The following is a 26392-nucleotide window of genomic DNA, read 5'->3' on the forward strand; positions in this document are numbered from 1 at the left end:
ACGGTATCATCAATCACACTACACTGAGGTTGAGCATTTACTTCCTGAAAAATAGCTGTCAGTTCTGGACCCAAACACATAATATTACACTTTATCATAATATCTGAGTGTGTTTTCTCTGTATTCTGGAGGTATATACACACCTGTTCTGAGAGGATACAACCTTCGCTACCAGCCCAAAAACGCATTACAAAGCAGGGAAGAATGAAGACAGTAAAGCAGTCAGAACAGGTTCAATCTTAATCTATGGAAAGTGAAAAAGACCCTTGTATGTGAGGTAATTCCCCCCACCCCCCCCCTCTCCTTCTGACTTTTTTTGGGAGTGGTATGGGGGACAGATGTGAGAGAGCACTGGCCAATGGTGAGCAAAGGGGGGATGGATTGGACTGCTCTCTGGGTGTCTCTTCTTTAAAACTCCTGTGCTCTGTCTAACTCACAATCCTCATATGACTGGGTATAGGGACAGGAGCAGGCTTCCAACCAGCATCATCCACACCTGAGAACACTCAAAGACTCTGTAGCTGTCCCATTTTGAAAATAAACACATTTTCCTCTTGACTTGACACTATAATACAGAGAGAAAGAAGTCATCCAAGTTTGTGATTGTGAGAGGGACACCATGTGGGACTTTACAGAGATGACACTACTCCTGTCTTTCCTGGTGGCAGTGGCAGTGGCTCAAGGTACGTCAAGTTAATGTCCTCACAATGGCATGTTTATTTGAATGAATGATTGATTGCTATAAATTAGCCTACATAAATCAGAGTTTTCAAATAAATCTACTTTTTAAGTGTGAACTGTGTTTTAGGATGTTGGTTAATCTATCCCACAAAAAGTAACTTACATTAATTTGTGCACCTATCAGCAGAATATTTTCCACACATTTTTTATAATATATGACACTGTGTTTGTATCATTGCCTTTGTTTGGGATGCCATTTAACTGTCACTGTGGTAAGCAATGTCGTTAGTCAAATGAGAGATGAGAGAAGTCCATAAGAGCCAATTCAACCCTGCACCCTGAACAGCTTCATCATTCTGACACTCTGTCAATGATCCACCGTCTCTAGTAGCGCACTCTTGGTTTCTACAGTATATGAGGAAAATAGTGACAGCTCTCACTCTTCGATTTGGTGTTTATGGTAATTCAATACGTGCACAGATGTCTGTCCCCTTGAACTTTAGAAGGTGAGAAAATAGCCTGTCCCAGTGGATGTCAGTGTTGGACCAACAGTGGTCCTTTATTAAAGGCTTGGACATACCAATGCTGCTTTTCGACTGTAACACCGGTGTTACATTAGTGAATACGCCCTTATGTGAAACTAGGGACATTTTGTTTCCATAACTAGGCCTGACAGTGAGGACTTGTGAAGAGCAGAATCAACAACCTCTGCATAATCAAAACAGTAGCTTTGTGAGAAGGTGTTAAAGTTCACAGTAAATATGGTATTGGCACCGACTCTGGCCCTGTATGTAGCTTACTTACATTCTCATGTTCTTATTTTATTTCTCCTGTGTTTTTGTTCTACTTGACATTTTGATTAAAACAATTCTAGTACGACTGCATTGTTGTGAAAGCCAGCAAGAAAGGCATTTCACTGTACTAGCGCATGTGACAAAAAAAAAAAAAAAGAGAAACTTGAAACAGTGAGCTATTGTTATGTAAATTCAAGCTGAAAAGTACCAGTGGCCTGGCTTTGGCCCCAATTGAGAGCAGGTCCACCGGAGCCATGACCCAGTGAAACACGGGTGCTGGCCTGTGTAGTTGGAAACAGAAAAGTCTGAGCCTTTTGGGTAAAACACTGGGGTAAATTCTTTATGGAAATGCACCACAATAGCTTTTGCCGGCTGAGAGTACTCAGCACCTCTGAACAGAATGCAAACTGATTTTACAGTTGAGTAGAATTGTGAAAATGTCAGCAGTCAGACATCCACCAGCAGGTGGTCCCTAAAACACAGCGCGCCGAACGATCGGCAGACGAACAACAGATCAACATTCAGTGTGCTGTGTGTGGTCTTTTAGGTGTTAGTGGTTTGATCCTACTGTAGCACCATAGGGATGCTGTCTGTCCCTGCAGGGTTACCCCACCTCTGGAGGTGTTAATCATGTGGTGTTAAGTCATCAGAACGCTCATTTTATTAACACGCTGTCATGTTAATGAGAAGCAGATGGATGTTTGGGGCTTGTTCTGGTCTAGTGGTAACACATGTTTCTCTGACGTTGATTGTACAACGTCCTTGTGGCTGTAGACTAGTTACAGTATACAGTAAGGCCTGGATTCAATCCGGACCGAGGAAAATTGACATTGAAAGGTCATTGCCGATTGAGCCTACATATGCAGCGTTTACCGAGAATGCAGTCTCCGCAATCGGATTGAAGCTAGCCTTAAATCTGTTATAATGGATGGATAGCCATGGGATTATTTTAGAATTCAGTGCATGTACAGTCTTGTCTGTACAGAAAAAGTCTCACACTAACTAGGTGTTTGATAGAATGGACAGTGACGAATTCACTCGCCAACACATTGTGGCAGATGTGGTATTTTGTCCCCATCTCACCTCAAAACATTAATCAGTAGCTGCAGACTCCTCGTGGGACTCAATCTGCACTCACCAAGAAAACAAGTAACAACTTTTACTTTTAATTTCCCCTCCTGATGCCTCTATCTCACCTTCCCCCCATCATTCTCTTCATCACGCTCAGCGTTCAGAGATTTATGACCTGTTTCTCTATTCAAGGAGACAGCTGCTCTGCTCCTGGATGCTCGGCGCTACTGAGGTGCCGAGACCGAACACTGTGACTGACATTACTCAGTCAGTCAGGCTAAACCTAGTCCTAGGTCTTAGTGGAGTGTTTTATATAGCCAAATGCCAAGAAGGCTGCCTGTAATGAACTGTAATGTTCCGTGGCCGTGCCAGTCTCGAGATAGAGGTGGAGGAGGGCCAACTGGGACCATGAAGAAGCCGTCTCAGAACTCCAAAATCAATGTTGTCCTGTGCTAATCGGCCTCATTCAGAGGGACTAGCTAATTCTCCAGATGCTGGCCACAGACTGACTGGAGAGCAGTGGTCCAGCTAAACCAGTCACCAGGGAGTCTAGCCCATTGACTTTAATGAGAAAGGGAGGGAGAAGAAAGGGATCAAAGTAAGTCCCTTGTATTCCCATCAATCGTCACATCAAGGCCCTTCAAATGAAATGACTCCGGTTTCTCTCCTACCGTTTGATCATGCTGATGTCTGCGTTTAAGGAGCTATGTGCACTAGCATTACTTTCTGAGACATAGGAATAGGCTAAGGCTCAAGAAGCAGTTATTTCTCAAGCTCCTGTATAGCCATTGTAGAAGCATAGACAAGCACTTGCAGACATACTGTATTACTGGGAAAATACCATTGAGGCCATTAGATGTTGTTTTTTATAGCTTGAATTAGGACATTTAGTACGGTAAAATAAGTTGACGTGAAGAACACAAAGCCTCTGTTATCCTTTTTTAAATCCCCACAAATGTTGTGGTTGATTTGCATCATTAGTTAATGTCAGGGGGAAAACTGTGTTCAGGATAATGGACCACAGATGCTGCTGACCAATAATCAATCAGTGGCTCCCCAACCAGCCCTGCAGCCAAGAGGGAGGGAGGGAGGGAGGGAGTGAGTGAGTGGAGTGGAGTGGAGTGAGAGAGGGAGCGAAAGAGAGCAGACCATCTGATTCTTCCACTACAGTACATCTCAGCCAGAGTATGGGCCAAAGAAACAAAACAGCTTCCACATGTTTACAAGGCCATGGCATAAACACACACATCAAAAACCCTTACTTTCTGTTCTGGGCAATCATTTATTTCCATTAATCCATACTGGATGGCAGAATTAACTTTTCAGCCCAATGGTTTGCCACAAACCCTTTTCTAAATAAAATTATTTTGGACAAATACCTCCTTATTACCTAAATCCAAATAAGGCCAGGCTCTGTAACAGATGTTTCCAGGGCTCTAACGCTTCACTGCACACGCCTGTTATTACACTTAACTGTGGGGCTGAGGCCTGGCAAAGCTGCATCAACACTGTGTGGAGAGACGCTCAGCGTTCAGCCCAACGCTCATCCGCCACTCCATCCAAGCCATTTCATAACACAGAAAAGTGTTTTTACATTTTATTCTTGTAAAGGCTCTGGAATATTTTAAACAACCTCCAGACCTGCTGAAAAGCCTGTGTCTCTGCCAACACACATCTGTCTGGGCTGCCTGTAATCTGACTGAAGGCTTTCTCTGGGTATCAAACTTCACAAACATATACTTTTATTTTCTTGCAACTTTTTATTAGCATGGGGCTATGGCCAAGTGTGCATGCTGCTCTGTTGAGGAAAACACCAGGCCGAGCTGCTGAGAAGGCAACAGGAGAATGCCCTTTAGAAGGCCCTGCAGTATTAATAGATGGTTTTGTCCTTGTGTACCCTTCATCTAAAGCACAGTCACCACATTAAAAGCAGCTTTATGACATGAATGGGAGAATGGTGAACACACCTCAGATAGCAGCGCTCCCAGAATAAGGAGCAGAGGCCAGTAGGTACAACAACGCCAGGCATACCAGACATTGGCACCAGAATGGCCAAGCCAAGGCAGTTCGGGTGCAGTGGGTTGCCAGCATTACAGAGCCAATGCTGGGGCTGGAAAAGAAATTCCAATACCCAGTTGAGAGTCTCCCTCCATGACTAATAGAACATTGCCTGGTATTCAGCTTTATTAAGTTAAGCTAGCCTGTGTGTCTATATTAAGGGGGAGAAAGAGGGTCTGTTAATAGATACAGAAACATACTTGGCGCCGTTGTTAATGTATTGTTTCCATTACATGGGACTATACTTTGACCTTTTCCAGTATCTTCTTACTGGGTTGGTGTTTTACGAGGGTCGTGGCGGGGTAGGAGAGAGGCCTCTATTAGGGAAGGTTAACCAGGAGTATAGACCTCAAACAGAGGAGAAAATCCGGTTAAGTTTAATTGTGTTTCCTCACACATTAGTGTGTTTTAACACATTTTAGATGAAGTAAAGCCACTCACGTACCATTATCATGAAACAGCGCAGATTAAATCACTGGCTTTTTAAATTCACATATAAAGTGTTAACAAGGCACTCAAAGGAACGTTAACTAGTCAAAGTCAACCACTGGTGCCGAGGCCAGTGCACTTAGACACCTGCCATAGCTGAATACAGAACATAGGGTGGTCCTTTGATCAAATATGAATTCCTACATAAAATGCCCTAATGCCATTATGTACCTCATAAAACTACTCTTGTAATCTTCTAACGGTTGAGGTTGCATTATGAAACATCTTGAAGTGGTAAGGGTAAGCAATGTGTCCCTGTTGGAGTAGCCACAGCCTGTGATAGTGCAGTTCTCTGTGCAGTAGATTGTTACATCAAAACCCTGCTCCTTCCAACAAAAAAACAAAACAATATCTGTTTCTAATTTCCAAAAGCAGGAAGTAGAATAGGTCCAACCCCACACAATTAACTAACAATGGCAGTGGTACTTACATACACTCCCTGTAACAAACTGCCCCATCAAGCCACAACCACAGCAGTGACTGCAACCCACACATCTTTAAACTCGAATCAAATCAATGTTCATGTAATGCGACAAGGTCACTTGGATGTGTGTCCAAACCCAACACGTATCCACTCATTAATGTTGGAGTTGTTTTCCTCCACAGTTCATCTAGTAATGATTAGGAAAGCTACAGAGAGAGAAAGAGAAACTGTTAGAGGTAGTTTGAGGCATAGGCATTCACATCTGCGCTGCAGAGGTTGTGGAGAGACATTTGTTTCTATTTATCCAGTCATTCCATCATGTCAATGAAGGAAAACTAATATCAAATATGAAAACCCCTGTCTATGATCTACAGTATCACGCTAGATATGAAAAGCCGACCTTGCATTGACTGCAGCCCATTGCTTTCATGTTACAGATACACCTGCAGTATGTAGGCCTATGAGCGCAGCAGTCAGTCTGGTTTAACCAGGCTGCAAAGACTGACCTGGAACTTACTGTACGTAATATAACTTGTAAGACAAGCCATTCACTGGGGTGGCCAGCATACTGTGAAAAAATGCTCAAAAGCCATCAAATTGCGGGGCCTCCCGGGTGGCGCAGTGGTCTAGGGCACTGCATCGCAGCGCTAGCTGCGCCACCAGAGTCTCTGGGTTCGCGCCCAGGCTCTGTCGCAGCCGGCCGCGACCGGGAGGTCCGTGGGGCGACGCACAATTGGCCTAGCGTCGTCCGGGTTAGGGAGGGTTTGGCCGGTAGGGATATCCTTGTCTCATCACGCTCCAGCGACTCCTGTGGCGGGCCGGGCGCAGTGCGCGCTAACCGAGGGGGCCAGGTGCACGGTGTTTCCTCCGACACATTGGTGCGGCTGGCTTCCGGGTTGGAGGCGCGCTGTGTTAAGAAGCAGTGCGGCTTGGTTGGGTTGTGCTTCGGAGGACGCATGGCTTTCGACCTTCGTCTCTCCCGAGCCCGTACGGGAGTTGTAGCGATGAGACAAGATAGTAATTACTAGCGATTGGATACCACGAAAATGGGGTAAAATTTAAAAATAAAATAAAAAGCCATCAAATTGGAAGAGAATCGTGTTGGCGTAACAAAAGAGCCATAGTCAGCAATAACAACCAGAGGGACTGGACTGATGCTTGCCCCTGCATTGGGTGACTTAGCGACTGTGTCCAAAAACTCAGCAGTGTCCCTCCTAAAGTGGTAAGCGCTCTCACAGACAGCCAGGCAGGCAGGCCGTGAGACAGTCCGTGGTGTGAATGGTTTTCTCAGGCCGCAATGGCTTCAGGCACTTGGTTGGGAACCAAAAGAAAGGACACCGCTGTTAGCCCTTTGATGCCTAACGCTGCCGCATATGTGGGGAGTGAATGTAAGTGTGTTTGTGTGTGTAATATCAAAGGGTAATGTAAAATTCAACCAGCATAATGACAAGATCAGATGCAGAAACAGAGAAGGGAAGAGAAGGCATGTACAGATGACAAAGGGACAGATGGATCTGCTGTGGTCAACTGGACCCAGTTCATTGGCTCCTGGTTCTGCAGGTCCGTGCATTCGGAAAGTATTCAGACCCCTTGACTTTTTCCACATTTTGTTACGTTACAGCCTTATTCTAAAACGGATCAAATTATTTCCCCCCCTCATCAATCTACACACAATACCCCATAATGACAAAGCAAAAACAGGTTTTCAGAAATTTTAGCAAATTTCTTAAAATTACAAATATCACATTTACATAAGTATTCAGACCCTTTACTCAGTACTTTGTTGAAGCAACTTTGGCAGCGATTACAGCCTCAAGTCTTCTTGGGGTATGATGCTACAAGCATGGCACACCTGTATGTGGGGAGTTTCTCTTATTCTTCTCTGCAGATCCTCTCAAGCTCTGTCAGGTTGGATGGGGAGCGTCGCTGCACAGCTATTTTCAGGTCTCTCCAGAGATGTTCGATCAGGTTCAAGTCTGGGCTCTGGCTGGGCCACTCTGAAGGACATTCAGAGACTTGTCCCGAAGCCACTCCTGCGTTGTCTTGGCTGTGTGCTTAAGGTCGTTGTCCTGTTGGAAGGTGAACCTTCGCCCCAGTTGGAGGTCCTGAGCGCTCTGGAGAAGGTTTTCATCAAGGATCTCTCTGTACTTCGTTCCGTTCATCTTTCCCACGATCCTGACTAGTCTCCCAGTCCCTGCCGCTGAAAAACATCCCCACAGCATGATGCTACCACCACCATGCTTCACCGTGGAGATGGTGCCAGGTTTCCTCCAGATGTGACGCTTGGCATTCAGGCCAAAGAATTCAATCTTGGTTTCATCAGACCAGAGAATCTTGTTTCTCAAGGTCTGAGAGTCCTTTAGGTGCCTTTTGGCAAACTCCAAGCGGGCTGTCATGTGCCTTTTACTGAGGAGTGGCTTTTGCGTGGCCACTATAACATAAAGAACTTATTGAAAGGACTTATTGGTGGAGTGCTGCAGAGATGGTTGTCCTTCTGGAAGGTTCTCCCATCTTCACAGAGGAACTCTGGCGCTCTGTCAGAATGACCATTGGGTTCTTGTTCACCTGACATGCACTGTCAACTGTGGGAACTTATATAGACAGTGGTGTGCCTTTCCAAATCATGTCCAATCAATTGAATTTACCACAGGTGGACTCCAATCAAGTTGTAGAAACATCTGAAGGATGATCAATGGGAGCTCAATTTCGAGTCTCATAGCAAAGGGTCTGAACACTTATGTAAATAAGGTTTCTAAAAACCTGTTTTCGCTTTGTCATTATGGGGTATTTTCTGTAGATTGATGAGAAGAAAATGTTGTATCAATTTTAGAATAAGGCTGTAACGTAACAAAATGTGGAAAGTCAAGGGGTCTGAATGCATTGTATAATATACCATATACCGTATACCAGGGTATTTGGAAATAGCCACAGGATGGTTTTTCCAATACCGAAACTACAGTATTTCTTTAACATCTTTTATTTTTTATAAATTTGAATAATTGTACACTGCTCAAAAAAATAAAGGGAACACTTAAACAACACAATGTAACTCCAAGTCAATCACACTTCTGTGAAATCAAACTGTCCACTTAGGAAGCAACACTGATTGACAATAAATTTCACATGCTGTTGTGCAAATGGAATAGACAAAAGGTGGAAATTATAGGCAATTAGCAAGACACCCCCAATAAAGGAGTGATTCTGCAGGTGGTGACCACAGACCACTTCTCAGTTCCTATGCTTCCTGGCTGATGTTTTGGTCACTTTTGAATGCTGGCGGTGCTCTCACTCTAGTGGTAGCATGAGACGGAGTCTACAACCCACACAAGTGGCTCAGGTAGTGCAGCTCATCCAGGATGGCACATCAATGCGAGCTGTGGCAAGAAGGTTTGCTGTGTCTGTCAGCGTAGTGTCCAGAGCATGGAGGCGCTACCAGGAGACAGGCCAGTACATCAGGAGACGTGGAGGAGGCCGTAGGAGGGCAACAACCCAGCAGCAGGACCGCTACCTCCGCCTTTGAGCAGGAGGAGCACTGCCAGAGCCCTGCAAAATATACTTTAAGTAAATATCTGCAGTCAATTTATGCAATTTGTTAGGAGATAAAGAAGATCGTGCTCTTCATTTCACCTGTCACATAATTTTTCATTATGAAGTTTACTGGTAGTCCCCAGTCACATGGTGTTTGTTTAGAAGCACAACGACAAGAGACTGGAGCCTTGTGAGTTACTCACTGTTGTGCAGCATGTGCCAGGTGATCTAGTTACAGTATAGAATTCACAACTAAATGTTTGCCAGCTAGATATCTTATAACTATTAAGCTAACAGTCTAAAATGTGCTAAATGCTCTGCAGTTGTGCATTTGGTTTGCTAATTTTGTAGCTAGTTAGCTACCTAGCTAAGTGGTTAGCGTCTTCCAAAATCAAGCTTTGCTTGGCAACAGCAGAGAATCCCTTCCTAGATCAAGAGCCTTAATGGCTAATACTTGTTTTGTGTGTGCAGCAAATGGTGAGTAGCATTTTCTTTGTTACTTGTATAACTTTATGAGCTGGGATGTCTGTCCCGCAAATACTTTAAGTCAAAGACTGTATAAAATGTTCGTAATGCGCTCATTAGTATTTAGTTAGCATTCTCTATTGGATTATACATGTACTTGTTAGCATTGGTCATCTTCGAATTACAAAGGCTCAGGGGGGTTTGAAACGAGCGCCCCTTGTGTTCAGTGCCGGTATTACCGAATATCCCAGTATGGCACAAGGTATGACAATCTGGATACCACCCAAGACTAACACACACACACACACACACACACACACACACACACACACACACACACACACACACACACACACACACACACACACACACACACACACACACACACACACACACACACACACCTACATCACAACTGCTGCTACCAGACTCTTATTATGATTTCTAAATACTGCACAATTTAAACACTTGCCCCCAATCCCCCTTTCCCCAAAACTAACGTGTAAATATTGGACTAAAAAATGTGCCTTCCTTTATTATACTTATGCTAAAATATTTATTCTATTCTACTGAGACATTTACTTTATGTTCATATTCTTATATTTTATTATTTATTATTGTTGTTGCATTGTTGAGAAGGAACCTGCAAGTAAGCATTATGTTGCATCGAGTATACCATGTGTATCTCGTACATACGACTAATAAAACTCCAAATTTGCTTAAACCCTAGATCCCAATCCGAGCACTCCGTTCCACCACCTCTGTTCTCTTGACCATCCCAACCCTACGTGAGGGCAGCTCCCACTGAGCCCAGTCAAAGCTCTTCTCTGTCCTGGCATCGCAGTAGTGGAACAAGCTTCCCCCTAAAGTGAGAACAGCGGAGTTCCTGCCAATCTTTGGAAAACGTCTGAAACCCTACCTCTTTGAAGAGCATCTTAAATAACTCTCACGGAAATGCAAATGTAAATCTGGATGGAGCTTTTCCAGACTGATTGCTGACATTTCCCTAGCTTGCAGGGGCGGTAAAATAGAGTCCGGCTTGTCTTTGTTTTCTGGAAACCCAGACACCCCAGGGGCAGTGTACCGAGATCGGGTAACCCACCCCAAGACTACCCTATGGCCTTCAACCACGGCTCGCGGAGTGAGACGTAGACATTCCTCTCACATTCACAGACACTCAGATAACCTGATGAGAACATGCCGATCACCCACTATTCAGACATGTAGCGCCGCAAACTAGAAAACCGTCATGCTTCCGCCCCCATAAATCTGGTTCTCCCTGTTGTAAAACGTGGTGGATCCATTGAACAGAGCTCCTGAGGTCACTGTTACAGTGTTACAGTATGGTAGTGGTGCAGGTAAGGTTGGTGGCCATGATGTAATGGTGTATTCATGGTGTGGTTTTCCCCCTCCAGGACCCATCTGGAACAGCTCTCTGTTTAAGAAGTGGAACCAGACAGAAAGGAGCAGGAAGCTGGCCTACAACACACTGACCGAGCCACAGCAGACCACAGGTGAGTGAGCTCAATCCTAATGCCACCTGGTTTACCAATAGAACCTGGGAGGGAAGAAAACTCACACAACACTGTCTTCTGCGCCAGACAGAAGGGTTTCCCCCTTTGATGTACTGAAACTCCTAGACTTTACACACCCATGGTAAGAGCAGAAAATTGACTGTTAATATGTACAGTTTTATAACATACTAGTAACATTAACATACAACCTATCAGAGTTAGGGGTCAAGTCCAATTTTTAGCAAAGGCCAAGGGTGAGACACCACGAGGTTTTCCCCCAATTTATCAACTGAGTTTGAATTGATTTCCAGAAAGGAAATGACCTGCCTGTATTGTGTAATTAATGTTCAGTTCCAACTAGACATTCACATTCCATTATGCTTAGATTCAGTCTTGTTTCTTTGATTGAGCAGTCTGGTGAAAAGACAATGGTGTTAACTTGTCAGGATCATAGCAGAGCAAAAAAAATTGCATGGAAATAAGAGTCTATTTTATATTCACAAGTTCAGTTTAACTATTCATTACAAAGTAAGTACAGGAAATTAAAACGAAGTACCTAATATCACCACAGGGATTAAAATGCACTGGATTTTGATAACTTTGCAAGTGTTTTTAATTGAACAAAGAGACTAGAGAGGTCACTAGGTCTGTGTTGAGATTGTCTACCTACAACAGCACAGAGAACACATCCTGATAATGTCCCTCAATAGATCACCTCACTTCACTCTTGATCGATCCCAAGGGTCTCGTTCCAATGAAGCAATCTATTATTCAGAGAAAGAAAGATCCATGGTATGTTGCTAATGGAATGTAGTGAGGTTGTTTCTTCACATCTTTGGAAATCCTCAGAGCTGAACATGTGGCAGACAAAAGCTAGACAGCGTGCCTCTATCCCTCCCTCCCTCCTCATCTGACTGCCTGAGTTGAGGCCGCAGGGCTTGGAATGAGTTTGGTCAACGCAGGCTCCCCTGGGTGACTCAACTCAGCAGAAAATGGCAGTAGCAGACTCTTCTCTTAAACGTTGTGACCCGTATCTCCCTGTCTTTGTCTCCCTCTGCATGTATGGCAGGTGTGACTGAATGGACGTCCTGGTTCAACATCGACCATCCAGGGGGGAATGGAGACTACGAGCGGTTAGAGGCCATCCGGTTCTACTACAGGGAGAGGGTGTGTGCCCGGCCGGTGACCATGGAGGCCCGCACCACAGACTGGGTAGCAGCAGCAGAGACTGGGGAGGTGACCCACTCCAGCCTGGAGAAGGGCTTCTGGTGCATCAACAAGGAGCAGCCCTACGGACGCATCTGCTCCAACTACCACGTCCGCTTCCAGTGCCCACCAGGTACCCACAGACCACCATACTCCCTTCACGTGGGTTACAAGGGCCACTTAACACAGTAGCAGATGCATGGCTTATGGACACTAATGATCTGTTTGTCTTTTACCAAACTGTGAAAGAACTGTGCTTGTACATAGTTAAGTAACAGTTATTTTTGCAAACTTCAGGCCAGCTTACTTGAGTCCATTCTACCCATTCGATCTCAATGTGGAGAACTCACTCACCCTTGTCACTCTGTCTTGTTTCTGTGTGTCCAGTTCAGGCCTACTGGACAGACTGGGCCGCCTGGGGAACCTGCTCTGCTACAGCCTGTAATGACGTGGGCATCCAGGTGCGCAAGAGGAAGTGTATGAGCATCCAGCCCCTGCCCCTGCTGCTGGTGCCCCCATGCCAGGGCCACCACACAGAGAGGAGGGAGTGTGCCACCCCGCCATGCGAAGGTACCCTCCCAACACAACCTATACATAGACCTACAGCAGGGGTGTCAAACTCATTCCATGGAGGGCAGAGCGTCTGCTGATTTTTGGTTTCTCCTTTCAATGTGTCCAGTTAAGACCTAGACAACCAGGTGAGGAGAGTTCCTAACTACTGTAATCAGTGACTTTCAATCATGTACAAGGGAGGAATGAAAACCCGCAGACACTCGGCCCTTCGTGGAATGAGTTTGACACGTGACAGTACAGTATACCATGCCAAACTTTAACATCAAGCAGATCATTATCATGGACCTTTCACATAATTCATCCTCTGCCAAGAGACATTCAGCTGATCAGAGTCATCACTGACATGAAGACAATCAGTATCATTCAACTGTAGCCAACAGATCTGAGATGTAGCAGTAGGTACATTAGCCGTTCGGTTGTTTAATAAGTACAGAGACTACGCCCACAGTAGAGCCTTTGGCAGCAGTATAGTTTCCCATACATAAAAGCCTTTTCTCTCTAGGTGTCACATGTTTCCTAACTTCTCCCGAAAATGTGCTTCTTTCAATTATCTGTCACTGTCGTAAACACACCTTTTGATGTTTTTAAAGCTCCAAGGGCTTTGATCAGGAGGAGGCTGTCACTGTGCACTTTCCTCCCTAAGGGGAATCAGTAGCAGCACTGTCTCTGCTCTATCCCATAGAGAGGAGGAAACTACCTGGCACGTAACACTTTCATCAGTTGACCAGTAGCCTGGCAAAAGTCCTGTGATAATACTTTTACAATGCATCTTTCCTTCCTTTAAAGCTACAGTTACAGTTCAGTTACAGTTCTGTATCATCTGGATCATTAATGTTTACTTTCTGTTATATGACTAGCCAAGTGGACTCATTGGAGTCCATGGGGAGCATGCTCGGTGACCTGTGGCAAGGGTCGCAGGATCAGGAGGAGGACCTGTGTGAGAACCTCTGTAACAGTGCAGTGTGTGGGACGAGCGGCGGAAATCCAGAAATGTGGGAAAAATCCATGCCCACGTAAGTTGTAAATCTAAAGAGACAGAGAATATGTCTGTGAAATCAAAATAGCAATTCTAATCTAATGTGTAAAAGTATACTGAATGTATTGTGTGTGGGTGTTTATGTGTATGTCTGTGTATCTGCAGCCAATTGTAATCGCGAGTGTCCCAAAGGTCGGCCCAGTGAGGACTGCAGTCGCTGTGTGTGTGAGGGCCACGTGCTCCAGGGAGAGGTCCTCAGTATGTCCGGTGTCCCTGTAGCGGGGGCCAGGATAGCGCTGGCCAGCCAGCCCAAGATCATCCACGCCCGCACTGACGCCAAAGGCCTCTTCAGACTCCCAGGGGTCTGCTCCAGCTCCCCCACCCAGCTCTACATTCACAAGGAGAAGTTTGCCCCTGTTACCGCCTCCACCTCCAGCAACAGCACTGGGTCATCCTGGGTACGGGCGGTCCTAAAGTCTGCAGGCGAGTCACGCTTAATAACATTAACAAACAAAAGCCCAATGATAAAGTATGTTCTCTATGTACTTACTACTGGGTTGAGCCAGTCAGTCTGTCTGTATAACCATCCAACCACTAGAGTCAAACTAGGGGAAGGACGTATGAATCAATCTGGACCACTGGAGAACAGTCTGAAGTAGTTCAGACCATTACACGCAAATACACGATATATACAAAAGTATATGGACAACCCTTCAAATGAGTGGATTTGGCTATTTCAGTCACACTCATTGCTGACAGGTGTATAAAATTGAGCACACAGCCATGCAATCTTCATAGACAAACATTGGCAGTAGAATGGCTTTACTGAAGAGCTCAGTGACTTTCAATTTAGCACCGTCATAGGTTGCCACCTTTCCATCAAGTCAGTTCGTCAAATTTCTGCCCTGCTAGAGCTGACCAGGTCAACTGTAAGTGCAGTTACTGTGAAGTGGAAACGTCTAGGAGCAACAACGGCTCAGTCGCGAAGTGGTAGGCCACACAAGCTTACAGAACGAGACCGCAGAGTGCTGTAGTGTGTACAAATCGTCTGTCCTTGGTAGCAACACTCACTACCGAGTTCCAAACTGCCTCTGGAGGCAACGTCAGCACAATAATTGTTTGTCGGGAGTTTCATGAAGTGGGTTTTCATGGCTGAGCAGCCGCTCACAAGCCTAAGATCACCATGTGCAACGCAAAGCGTTGGCTGGAGCGGTGTCAAGCTCGCTGCCATTGGACTCTGGAGCAGTGGAAACATTCTCTGGAGTGATGAATCACGCTTCACCATCTGGCATTCCGACGGACAAATTTGGGTTTGCCGGATGCCAGGAGAACGCTACCTGCCCTAATGTATAGTGCCAACTGTAAAGTTTGGTGGCAGAGGAATAATGGTCTGGGGCTGTTTTTCATGGTTCAGGCTAGGCCCCTTAGTTCCAGTGAAGGGAAATATTAACTCTACTCTACAATGACATTTTAGATGATTCTGTGCTTCCAACTTTGTGACAACAGTTTGAGGAAGGCCCTTTCCTGTTTCAGCATGACAATGCCCCCATACACAAAGTGAGGTCCATATAGAAATGGTTTGTAGAAGTTGGTGTGGAAGAACTTGACTGGCCTGCACAGAGCCCTGACCTCAACCCCATCGAACCCCTTTGGGATGAATTGGAACGTCGACTGCGAGCCAGGCCTCATCACCCAACATCAGTGCCCGACCTCACTAATGCTCTTGTGGCTGAATGGAAGCAAGTTCCTGCAGCAATGTTCCAACATCTAGTGGAAAGCCTTTCCAGAAGAATGGAGGCTGTTATAGGAGCAAAGGGGGGACCAACTCCATATTAATGACCATGATTTTGGAATGAGATGTTCGATGAGCATGTGTCCTCGTACTTTTGGTCATGTAGTGTATATACAGTGAGGCCAGGAATTATTGGATCCATTGATTAAATATGAGCAAAAAATACTGTAAAATAAATATTGCAAATGTTTGCCAAACAAAAAACGATGATTGCAAAGTTAAACAAACCACAAAACTTTATGCAAAAAGACCACTTCTAACAATTTCCATTGAACATTTTACAAAAACATATTTACTTGAAAAACTGTGCAGATGCAAAGTTTGATAACAGAATGACTGTACCAACAGCACAAACCATCATTCTGTTACCAAACTCTGCAGTGTTGTTCAAGTAAATGTGTTTCTGTAAAAAAAAAAAATCTGGAAACTATTAAAGGTAGTCCTTGTGCATAGAGTTGTATGGTTTGTTTAACTTCTTACGGCTGAGAACGGCTGAGATCCCGTTAACGGGATCAACTTGACAACAGCCCGTGAAAGTGCAGGTCGCCAAATTCAAACAACAGAAATCTCATAATTAAAATTCCTCAAACATACAAGTATTTTACACCATTTTAAAGATAAACGTGTTGTTAATCCCACCACAGTGTCCGATTTCAAAAAGGCTTTATGACGAAAGCACACCATCTGATTATGTTAGGGCAGTGCCTAGACACAGAAAAACACAGCCATTTTTCCAGCCAAAGAGAGGAGTCACAAAAAGCAGAAATAGAGATAAAATGAATCACTAACCTTTGATGATCTTCATCAGATGACACTCATAGGACTTCATGTTACACAATACATGTATGTTTTGTTCGATAAAGTTCATATTTATATCCAAAAATCTTAGTTTACATTGGCGCGTTATGTTCAGTAATGTTTTGCCTCCAAAACATCCGGTGATTTTGCAGAGAGCCACATCAATTTACAGAAATACTCATAATAAACATTGATAAAAGATACAAGTATTATACATGGAACTTTAGATAAACTTCTCCTTAATGCAACCGCTGTGTCAGATTTCAAAAAATACTTTACGGAAAAAGCACACCATGCTATAATCTGAGTACAGCGCTCAGAGACCAAAACAAGCCATACAGATATCCGCCATGTTGTGGAGTCAACAGAAGTCAGAAATAGCATTATAAATATTCACTTACCTTTGATGATCTTCATCAGAATGCACTCCCAGGAATTCCAGTTCCACAATAAATGTTTGTTTTGTTCGATAACGTCCATAATTTATGTCCAAATACCTCCTTTTTGTTCGCGCGTTTAGTTCAAAAATCCAAATTCATGACGCAGGCCAGACGAAAAGTTAAAAAATTCCATTACAGTTCGTAGAAACATGTCAAACGATGTATAGAATCTTTAGGATGTTTTTAACATAAATCTTCAATAATGTTTCAACCGGAGAATTCCTTGTCTGTAGAAATGCGATGGAACGCAGCTAACTCTCACGGGGGCGCGCCTGACTCAATCAGCTCCCATTCCCCCCTCCTTCACAGTAGAAGCATCAAACAAGGTTCTAAAGACTGTTGACATCTAGTGGAAGCCTTAGGAAGTGCAATATGACCCCATAGACACTGTATATTGGATAGGCAAACTTACAAACCTCAGATTTCCCACTTCCTGGTTGGATTTTTTCTCAGGTTTTTGCCTGCCATATGAGTTCTGTTATACTCACCGACATCATTCAAACAGTTTTAGAAACTTCAGAGTGTTTTCTATCCAAATCTACTAATACTATGCATATCTTAGCTTCTGGGACTGAGTAGCAGGCAGTTTACTCTGGGCACCTTATTCATCCAAGCTACTCAATACTGTCCCCAGCCATAAGAAGTTAACTTTGCAATCATTGTTTTTTTATTTGACAAACATTTTAAAGTGAAAAATCTGAGTCTCAGCATCACTCCATAACCGTGGAATTGCCTTGAGCTATATTGCATGCTCATTTAATTTTTTTGAAATTAATTAATTTTATATTAATACAATTGCTAAGAAAAAGATTTTGTTTAACAGGTAATAAAGTAGTATTGAGTAGTACTCTAAATGATCGGCTATGAAAAGCCAACTGACATTTACTCCTGGGGTGCTGACTTGCTGCACCCTCGACAACTACTGTGATTATTATTATTTTACCATGCTGGTCATTTATGAACATTTGAACATCTTGGCCATGTTCTGTTATAATCTCATCCGGCACAGCCAGAAGAGGACTGGCCACCCCTCATAGCCTCCCCTTGTTTAGGTCAACGGGCATCATGAACTTTACCAAGTACCAGGACATTTGAGCCAAAAACCTGGTTGCCTCTGCCAGGAGGCTGAAAATTGGCCGCAAGTGAATCTTTTAGCAAGACAATACCCAAAGTACACATCAAAATCCACAAAGATATTGATATTTGACCACAAAATCAACATTTTGCAATGGCCATCTCATTCTCCAGACTTGAGCCCCATTGAAAACCTGCGGTATCAAATTGTATTAGTCACATACACCGAATACAACAGGTGTAGACCTTACAGTGAAATGCTTACTTACGAGCCCCTAACCAACAGTGCAGTTTTAAAAAAACATATAAGAGATAAAAGTAACAAGTAATTAAAGAGCAGCAGTAAAAAATAACAATATATACAGGGGGCTCGTAAGAGTCAATGTGCGGGGGCACCGGTTAGTTGAGGTAGTATGTACATGTAGGTAGAGTTTAATTAAAGTGACTATGCATAGATGACAACAGAGAGTGGGAGTGATGTGGGGGGGGGGGGGGGGGGCGCAATGTGAATAGTCTCGGTAGCCATTTGACTAGATGTTCAGGAGTCTTATGGCTTGGGGGTAGAAGCTGTTTAGAAGCCTCTTGGACCTAGACTTGGCGCTCCGGTACCGCTTGCCGTGTGGTAGCAGAGAGAACCGTGTATGACTAGGGTGGCTGGAGTCTTTGACAATTTGTAGGGCCTTCCTCTGACACCGCCTGGTTTAGAGGTCCTAGATTGCAGGAAGCTTGGCCCCAGTGATGTACTGGGCCGTTCGCACTACCCCCTCTAGCGTCTTGCGGTTGGAGGCCGAGCAGTTGGCATACCAGGCAGTGATGCAACCAGTCAGGATGCTCTCTGGTGCAGCTGTAGAACCTTTTAAGGACCTAAGAACCCATGCCAAATCTTTTCAGTCTCCTGAGGGGGAATAGGTTTTGTCGTTCCCGCTTCAAGAACGTCATGGTGTTCTTGGATCATGTAAGTTTGTTGGTGATGTGGACACCAAGGAACTTGAAGCTCTCAACCTGCTCCACTGCAGCCCAATCGATGAGAATGGGGGCGTGCTCGGTCCTCTTTTTCCTGTAGTTCACAATAATTTCCTTTGTCTTGATCACGTTGAGGAACAGGTTGTTGTTCTGGCACCACATGGCCAGGTCTCTGACCTCTTCCCTATAGGTGGTCTCGTTCTTGTCGGTGATCAGGCGTACCACCGTTGTGTCATCGGCAAATTTAATGATGGTGTTGGAGTCGTGCCTGGCCGTGCAGTCATGAGTGAACAGGGAGTACAGGAGGGGGCTGAGCACGCACCCCTGAGGGGCCCCTGTGTTGAGGATCAGCGTGGCGGATGTGTTGTTACCTACACTTACCACCTGGGGGCGGCCCGTCAGGAAGTCCAGGATCCAGTTGCAGAGGGAGGTGTTTAGTCTCAGGGTCCTTAGCGATGAGCTTTGAGGGCACTATGGTGTTGAACGCTGAGCTGTAGTCAATGAACAGCATTCTCACATAGGAGTTCCTTTTGTCCAGGTGGGAAAGGGCAGTGTGGAGTGCAATAGAGACTGCATCATCTGTGGGTCTGTTGGGGCGGTATGGAAATTGAGTGGGTCTAGGGTTTCTGGGAATTGAAGATGGCTGTCCATAAGTGCAGATGAAGGATATCAAGGATCTGGAAGGAATCTGTATGAAGGAATGGTCTAAGATCCCTCTCAATATGTTCTCCAATTTCATTAAACATTGTTACAACTGCTGATGTAAAAAGGGCTTTATAAAATACATTTGATTGATTAACATTTGATTGAAAAGGCTCAGTTTTGTTATTCTTGCAATGGGAGAGTGCTGCACTATTGAAAACGAAGATTATGATTTTTTTTGTATTACTTGTTAAACAAAATATTTGTAAAAAATCTATGTTTTTGAGCACACAATATAGTTCAGTATTTGTATTTATTTTATACAGTATTTTTTGCTCATCTTTATCAAGGGATCCAATAATTTCGGACCTCGCTGTATGTGGAAACTAAATAAACACAGGTGCAGTTACAGGGGCAGTATTTTAACCATAATCACACACCAATCATTTTTCATAAGTACGGAGACCAACAAGAGTTTAAACTGTAGGCCTGGTTAAGTTTTATGGAATCATGATGCCTCAGTGGTACCATTCTCAACAGTTTCGGAGCCAGGTTTTTAAGGATTTGTTTCCTACTGCTCTGCAGAGAAGCCATATGTTGTAAAGCACCCGGAGGACAAAGTGCGCTACGAGGGACAGCGTGTGATGTTGTGCTGCAAGGCAACAGGGTCGCCCATGCCTGACAAATACTACTGGTAAGATAATGCATTTACTTTTAAATTCTGGCAAAATCATCCAAGTTTTATTTTAATCATGGCTAGATGCCATTATTTTAAATTTTAAAATAGCTTATTAGAATGTTCTGTTTAACTTTTTAATGGCATGTTCTCCTTTCCAGGTACCACAATGGGACCCTACTGGATAGGAATGTGTTTAAATACGAAGAGGATCTGCTGTTGAGAGGCCTGAAGCCAGAGCAGACTGGACATTACTACTGTAAAGCCAGCAGCCAAACAGGCAGCAGCAAGTCTTCGCAGGCATTCCTCACTGTTATCGGTATGTATAGACCTTATCCATCAAATCCTATACTAACTGTACCTATACTGTACTTGTAGAAATGAACAGTATGGGAAGGATGCTGGAGTAAACTGAATGAGAAAGATTTAAAAAATATAAAAAAACTTCAGCAAATTTGACTGTATCAGTTACAACTAAAAAATAAATACACCCAAGGAAAATAAGATCATTAAATATCAAGGGCCACAGAATCTGGCAGCACGTGGAGCAGTAAGGTTTTATTATGTTTACATTGGTCGAAAGCAGCCTTGTCTAAACAAATATTCTTTACCGAGAGATTCTGGACACAGTAAAAACCCAAATCCCAGTTCTCCAGAGCTCCCCGTATTGAAGTGAAATCCAAGATTGACAATAAATCCTGGTCCTTTTGTTTGCCAAGTCAGAGAAGTATACGTTTCCACATCCGTGCGGGATAGATACACATTGTGCATATTCCCCAGTTGCTTATTAGCCACGATATAGATTGACAAATAGGGTTTGCGGAGGAGTGTGCTAAAGCAATCAGCCCCGGGCTACAGCCTGAGAGATCTGCCCCTGTGACTAGACCAACAACACCTGGAACATCAAGGCTCTGGCTCTGAGTCACTGCAGCCTGAGAGATCTGCCCCTGTGACTAGACCAACAACACCTGGAACATCATGGCTCTTAGTGGAGAATGATGAACCTGCTTCACACTACCAGCCCGATGTGGTTCCCTTCACTAGGGAACAATAGGCTACACTCCAGTTAATTAATAAAACATTCAATTCAATTCAATTCATTCATATTAAAAAGACAGGACTACAGATGTAGGGTCTTCATTTGAACTTTCCTGAAATATAGGAAATGTCAAACTTGTAGTGTATTTGAGGTTTAAAAAAGCTTCTTAAGTTTGTAATTTCCACTTTGAAATGTCAGACTTGATTTTCTATTACGAAAAATGTATTAACCCCTACAAAGATGTCCATTAATTATAATCCACGTAATTCATATATTTTATTGCTGCAAAATTATTTTCCTGCTGTAGCAAACTGTCTCAATTTAAGATCTTACATCTGTACCATTTTCTTATCGTTTCTTTTAGTTGTTGTAATTTTAATTAGTTTTTGAAAGAACGCAAAGGGACCAGGGAAGGAAATTACACATTGGTCTAATCCGACTGTTCCATCTGTCTGCAATAATCTTCTTATTTGGAGGATGGGGAGTTTAACAGGAACACTGGAGCGTATACTCAGCCATGATGTCATGCACATTAATCATTTTGCCAACATTTGGGTAAACAAAAATCTTTTCTTTCCAATTTCCATCTGGATGGTTGGTGAACAAATGTTCTCCCGATGTTCACATCTAATTACCCCATTATGAATTATTTGTAGTGCAACTTGGCTAGTCATGGTTGTCGCTCAGCATGTGGACAGAGAGAACGTGTGTTTAAGTGAACACTTTACATTGCGTATCCTTTACCATGTAGTTACCCTCATTGTACCTTGATAACCACAATGCAATTAACCAGCATGACATAACCACCAGATACCTATAAGAACAACACTACTCTTTATCCCACCGATAATAAAGGAATAAAGGAAACCTCTAAATGTTGTTCATATTACCATAGTTACAGGTATTGTTATTGCATACTAATTACACTAATGCTCCCTATGAAAATGAAATTCTAGGTAATTACATGTTAATGTGAAGTGTGACAGTGGGCCATTTGCATCTGTTTTTTGTATGAAATAAGTGAATGAGTAAATGTACTCCTAGATGCGCATATGCATGTATGTTTACAGCCATAAAACATAAGTGTATTCTCATTGCTGACTCTATGTGTTGTGTATTCCACAGCTAAAGGCACACCGGCATGCAACCCCACTCCTGAGAACCACCTCATCAGACTGCCCATGGACTGTGTTCAGCCTGGGACGGACTCTAAGTTATACAACGCCGGCCGCTGCCCCCACAACAAGTGTGCAGGCTCCCTGGACTTCGACCTGCGCTGCAGGGATGGAGGTGGCTACTGTTGTGGGGTCCAGAAGATGGAGAGCCGGGTAATAGACTGTGGGAGCTACAGCCTGCCCATCAAGGCTGTAACTGAGTGTGGCTGCCAGAAGTGTGTAGTGCCCAAGGTGCTGGTACGTGGCAGGGTGGTCACAGCAGACAACGATGAACCACTGCGTTTTGGGCACATGTACATTGGCAAGGAGAGAGTAGGCACCACAGGGTACAAAGGAGGCTTCACACTCAATATAACCCCAGACACAGAGAGGCTGGTAGTCAACTTTGTGGATCCCACGCAGAAGTTCATTGACACTCCTAAGGTGTTTATCTTCGACAGGAGAGGGGGGTATGTTTACCATGACGTGAAGGTGATGAGAAAGCAGGAACCTATTGATATCAATGCTGGAGAGACAAATACCATTGACTTAACAGATTTTAAAGGGGAGGACCCTATTGGACAGATCGTCATACCTCCAAATTCTTTCCACAAGAATAATGGGGAGGTGTACAAAGGTACAGTGAAAGCCAGTGTCACCTTCATTGACCCCAGGAACATCACCACAGCTGCTGCAGCTCCTGGTGACCTCAACTTTGTGGACGATGAGGGTGACATGCTTCCACTGAGGACATATGGGATGTTTTCTGTTGACTTCAGAGATGAGGCGAACCAGGAAGTCCTGGGGGCTGGAGCGGTCCAAGTACTCCTAGACACGCAGCATGTCAAAATGCAAGCTCACATTCCCAAAATGAAACTGTGGTCCCTCAACCCAGACACAGGCATCTGGGAGGAGGAGAGTGACTTTCACTACACTCAGGCCACATCTGGTGGTAATGGGAGGAGCAAGCGAGAGGAGCGTACTTTCCTCATAGGTAACATGGAAATCAGGGAGCGTCGACTTTTCAACCTGGACGTGCCTGAGAACCGCCGCTGCTACGTCAAAGTGCGGGCGTACATGAATGACAAGTTCCTGAACACTGAGCAGCTGGAAGGTGTGGTCATCAGCCTGATAAACCTGGAGCCCAAGCCTGGCTTCTCCTCTAACCCCAGAGCATGGGGTCGCTTTGACAGTGTGATAACCGGACCCAATGGAGCTTGCCTGCCAGCCTTCTGTGATGCCCAGGTGCCTGATGCTTACACAGCTTATGTCACAGGAATTATGGGTGGTGAAGAGCTGGAGGCAGCTCCCTCAACCCCCAAGATGAACCCAAACATCATTGGAGTGTCTCAGCCATACTTAGACAAGATAGACTACCAGCGATCAGACCACGATGATCCAGCTCTCAAGAAAACAGCCTTCAGAATCAACTTGGCAAAACCCAACCCCAACAATGTGGAAGAGACCAATGGACCAATATACCCTTATCAGAGTTTAATAGACTGTGAAAATGCTGGAGTCGATGCAAACCACTTCCGATTCTTCAGAGTGGAAAAGGACAAATACGAATACAATGTTGTACCCTTCCAAGAGAACGACTTAACATCGTGGACGGGTGACTACCACTCCTGGTGGCCCAACCCTCAGGAGTTCAGGGCTTGCTACATCAAGGTCAAGATCCAGGGGCAAAAGGAGGTCATGATAAGGTCACAGAACCATGGAGGCACCCACCCTGAGACCGCAGGTCAGCTGTACGGTATAAGAGACATCCGCAGCACCCGTGACATGCATGTGGCCAACACCTCCGCAGCTTGCCTCGAGTTCAAGTGCAGTGGCATGCTCTTCGACCAAGCCGCAGTCGACAGGTCCCTCATATCAGTCCTCCCACAGGGCAACTGTCGGAGAGTGGGCATCAACAGCCTGCTAAAGGAGTACCTGACCAAGCACCCCCCTACCTCACCGAACAACGAGTCCCATGCCTTCAACATGCTGGGCCCTGTCGACCCCTTGGGGCACAACTATGGCATTTACACGGTCACAGACCAGAACCCTAGGGTGGCAAAAGAGATCGCCATCGGACGCTGCTTTGACGGTACCTCTGACGGGTTCTCCAGGGAGATGAAGTCAGACACTGGAGTTGCTCTGACCTTCAGCTGCCCAGAAAGGACTGTGACCAGGGAGAGTCTCTTCCAACGCCTCCAGACGAACCCCAGTCAGACTCTTTCTCAGATGGCCCGGGACATGCGGGAGGCGCAGGGGCTGCAGGTTCGGGGAAGGTCCTCCCGGGTGGTGACCTACCCCTCTGGGTCCAGCAGCCGCAGATCCAGCTCCTCTACAAGGAGGAGATCCGCGATGCGGGCACAGGACAGGCAGTAGATCTGCCGTTAAGTGAGTTACAAGTTTTCGTTGAGCCACAGAATGAAAATGGTTAGTGAGTGTAAAGTTTTCCTAACACCTTTCAATCTACTCTTAGGTCTTTGGGTTGGAAATAAAGAAGATGGCGTCCCCACAACCAAATAATTAAATGTCAAGTTGGGTCAGCTTGGTGATGTTGGATGTGAACTTTCTCTGAACAGCACGGTACCCTATTGAAACAGTAACCATTCCGGCAAAACCACACAGAGGAGAGAAATTAAGACATGTATTTTCTCTGAAACTTACTTGAAGGGTTTGGCAATAAATATCAGTATTCATTTTCTTATTTGAGAAGAACTACATTTCTTTAGCTTTCATCAGTCCAGCAAAGGACATGAATTTAATTGGCGTTAATAGGCTTTTATGAAGGAAACGACAAAATCAATTTCTGAGAAATCAAGTTTATATTTGGATTTGTAGCGTTCCACAATAACCATTGTGGCCGTCTTTTCAGATGTCTATGATCGCATGAGTTACAACCAACTGTAAAAGCCAGTCTAAATGCTAAACACTTCCTAATTGGCCAAAGCTTTCCATTGTACTCAGGAGTCCCTCAAAATCAGAGGAACATCAGGTCCTAGTGATCCAGTCTGTTTGTAACAGACAGTGGGCCCCTTTTCTAGAAACCGGGAAGTATTCTCTACCAAGAAGAGGCCTATTTAAGATGCATTGGGGTGCAAGGAATTATCGCGTCCGTGGAACAGAGAATGCTTTTTAGTACCCTTGTTTCTAGGTTTAAAAAAAGAAATAATGTTTAGCATGTCACATTGCCAACTGCGATCCAGACAAACTTTACTGTAACTTAACTACAACATGCATCAGGACCCTAGCCAAGACAAGCATCCCTTAACAAAACGGATCTCACCAGTAGACTAAACAGAGCCTGCGGTATGGGACCTGGGAGAAGAGATTGTGAGGCATGACACAATTACCTTCAGCCCTCACTTCCCACAAAGTCCCCAAGTACTCATCCAACACACCTCTCTGTCTGTTCTTCAACATCCCTTGTACGTTACTGTCAGGAATGTAAAAAACAAAACAAATAAACAACAGACATGAAAACCCTATTTATACATAGCAGAGAATTAGCTAGACTAATTCTGAGGCTGTATTGTTGTTTGGTGTGGGGGGATGTCTGTCTTTGTCTCATGAAGTGCAATAGCTATATTCCATTTTGACTTGAGAGCCCTTGCAAATCATCATGTGACAAGCCAATATACTGCACACTCTGCAGCACTTTACTGCTGGTAAATAGGGTAAATCCTTCAGTATACAGTGCATTCGGGAAAGTTTTCAGACCTCTTGACTTTTTCCACATTTTGTTACGTTACAGCCTTATTCTAAAATTGATTAAATAAAAAATGTTCCTCATCAATCTACACACAATACCTCATAATGACAAAGCAAAAAACGTTTTTTAGAAATCGCCATAGATTTGCAAATGTATTAAAAATAAAAAACATACCTTATTTACATAAGTATTCAGACCCTTTGCTTTGAGACTCGAAATTGAGCTCAGGTGCATCCTGTTTCCATTGATCATCCTTCAGATGTTTCTACAACTTGGAGTCCACCTGTGGTAAATTTTATTGATTGGACATGATTTGGAAAGGCACACAC

The 26392-nt window shown here is 44.3% G+C and overlaps 1 protein-coding gene across 1 annotated transcript; it reads left to right on the top strand.

Annotated features, from left to right (window-relative positions):
• Positions 1-619: 619 nt before the first annotated feature.
• Positions 620-24733, top strand: cilp2 (cartilage intermediate layer protein 2). Its single transcript, XM_039003108.1, has 8 exons — positions 620-683; positions 10926-11024; positions 12094-12363; positions 13661-13816; positions 13945-14262; positions 20074-20182; positions 20326-20483; positions 22329-24733. The coding sequence occupies exons 1-8, from the start codon at positions 620-622 to the stop codon at positions 24731-24733; spliced, it is 3579 nt and encodes a 1192-aa protein (XP_038859036.1).
• The last annotated feature ends 1659 nt before the right edge of the window (positions 24734-26392 follow it).

This window comes from Salvelinus namaycush, chromosome 10, assembly GCF_016432855.1.
Source record: "Salvelinus namaycush isolate Seneca chromosome 10, SaNama_1.0, whole genome shotgun sequence".
In the NCBI taxonomy this organism is placed as follows: Eukaryota; Metazoa; Chordata; class Actinopteri; order Salmoniformes; family Salmonidae; genus Salvelinus; species Salvelinus namaycush.

Coding starts and splice junctions, on each gene's coding strand:
- cilp2 (XM_039003108.1), top strand. CDS start 620: ATGTGGGACTTTACAGAGATGACACTACTCCTGTCTTTCCTGGTGGCA. Junction 13,817..13,944: donor TGGGAAAAATCCATGCCCAC/GTAAGTTGTAAA, acceptor GTGTATCTGCAG/CCAATTGTAATCGCGAGTGT. Junction 20,484..22,328: donor GGCATTCCTCACTGTTATCG/GTATGTATAGAC, acceptor TGTATTCCACAG/CTAAAGGCACACCGGCATGC.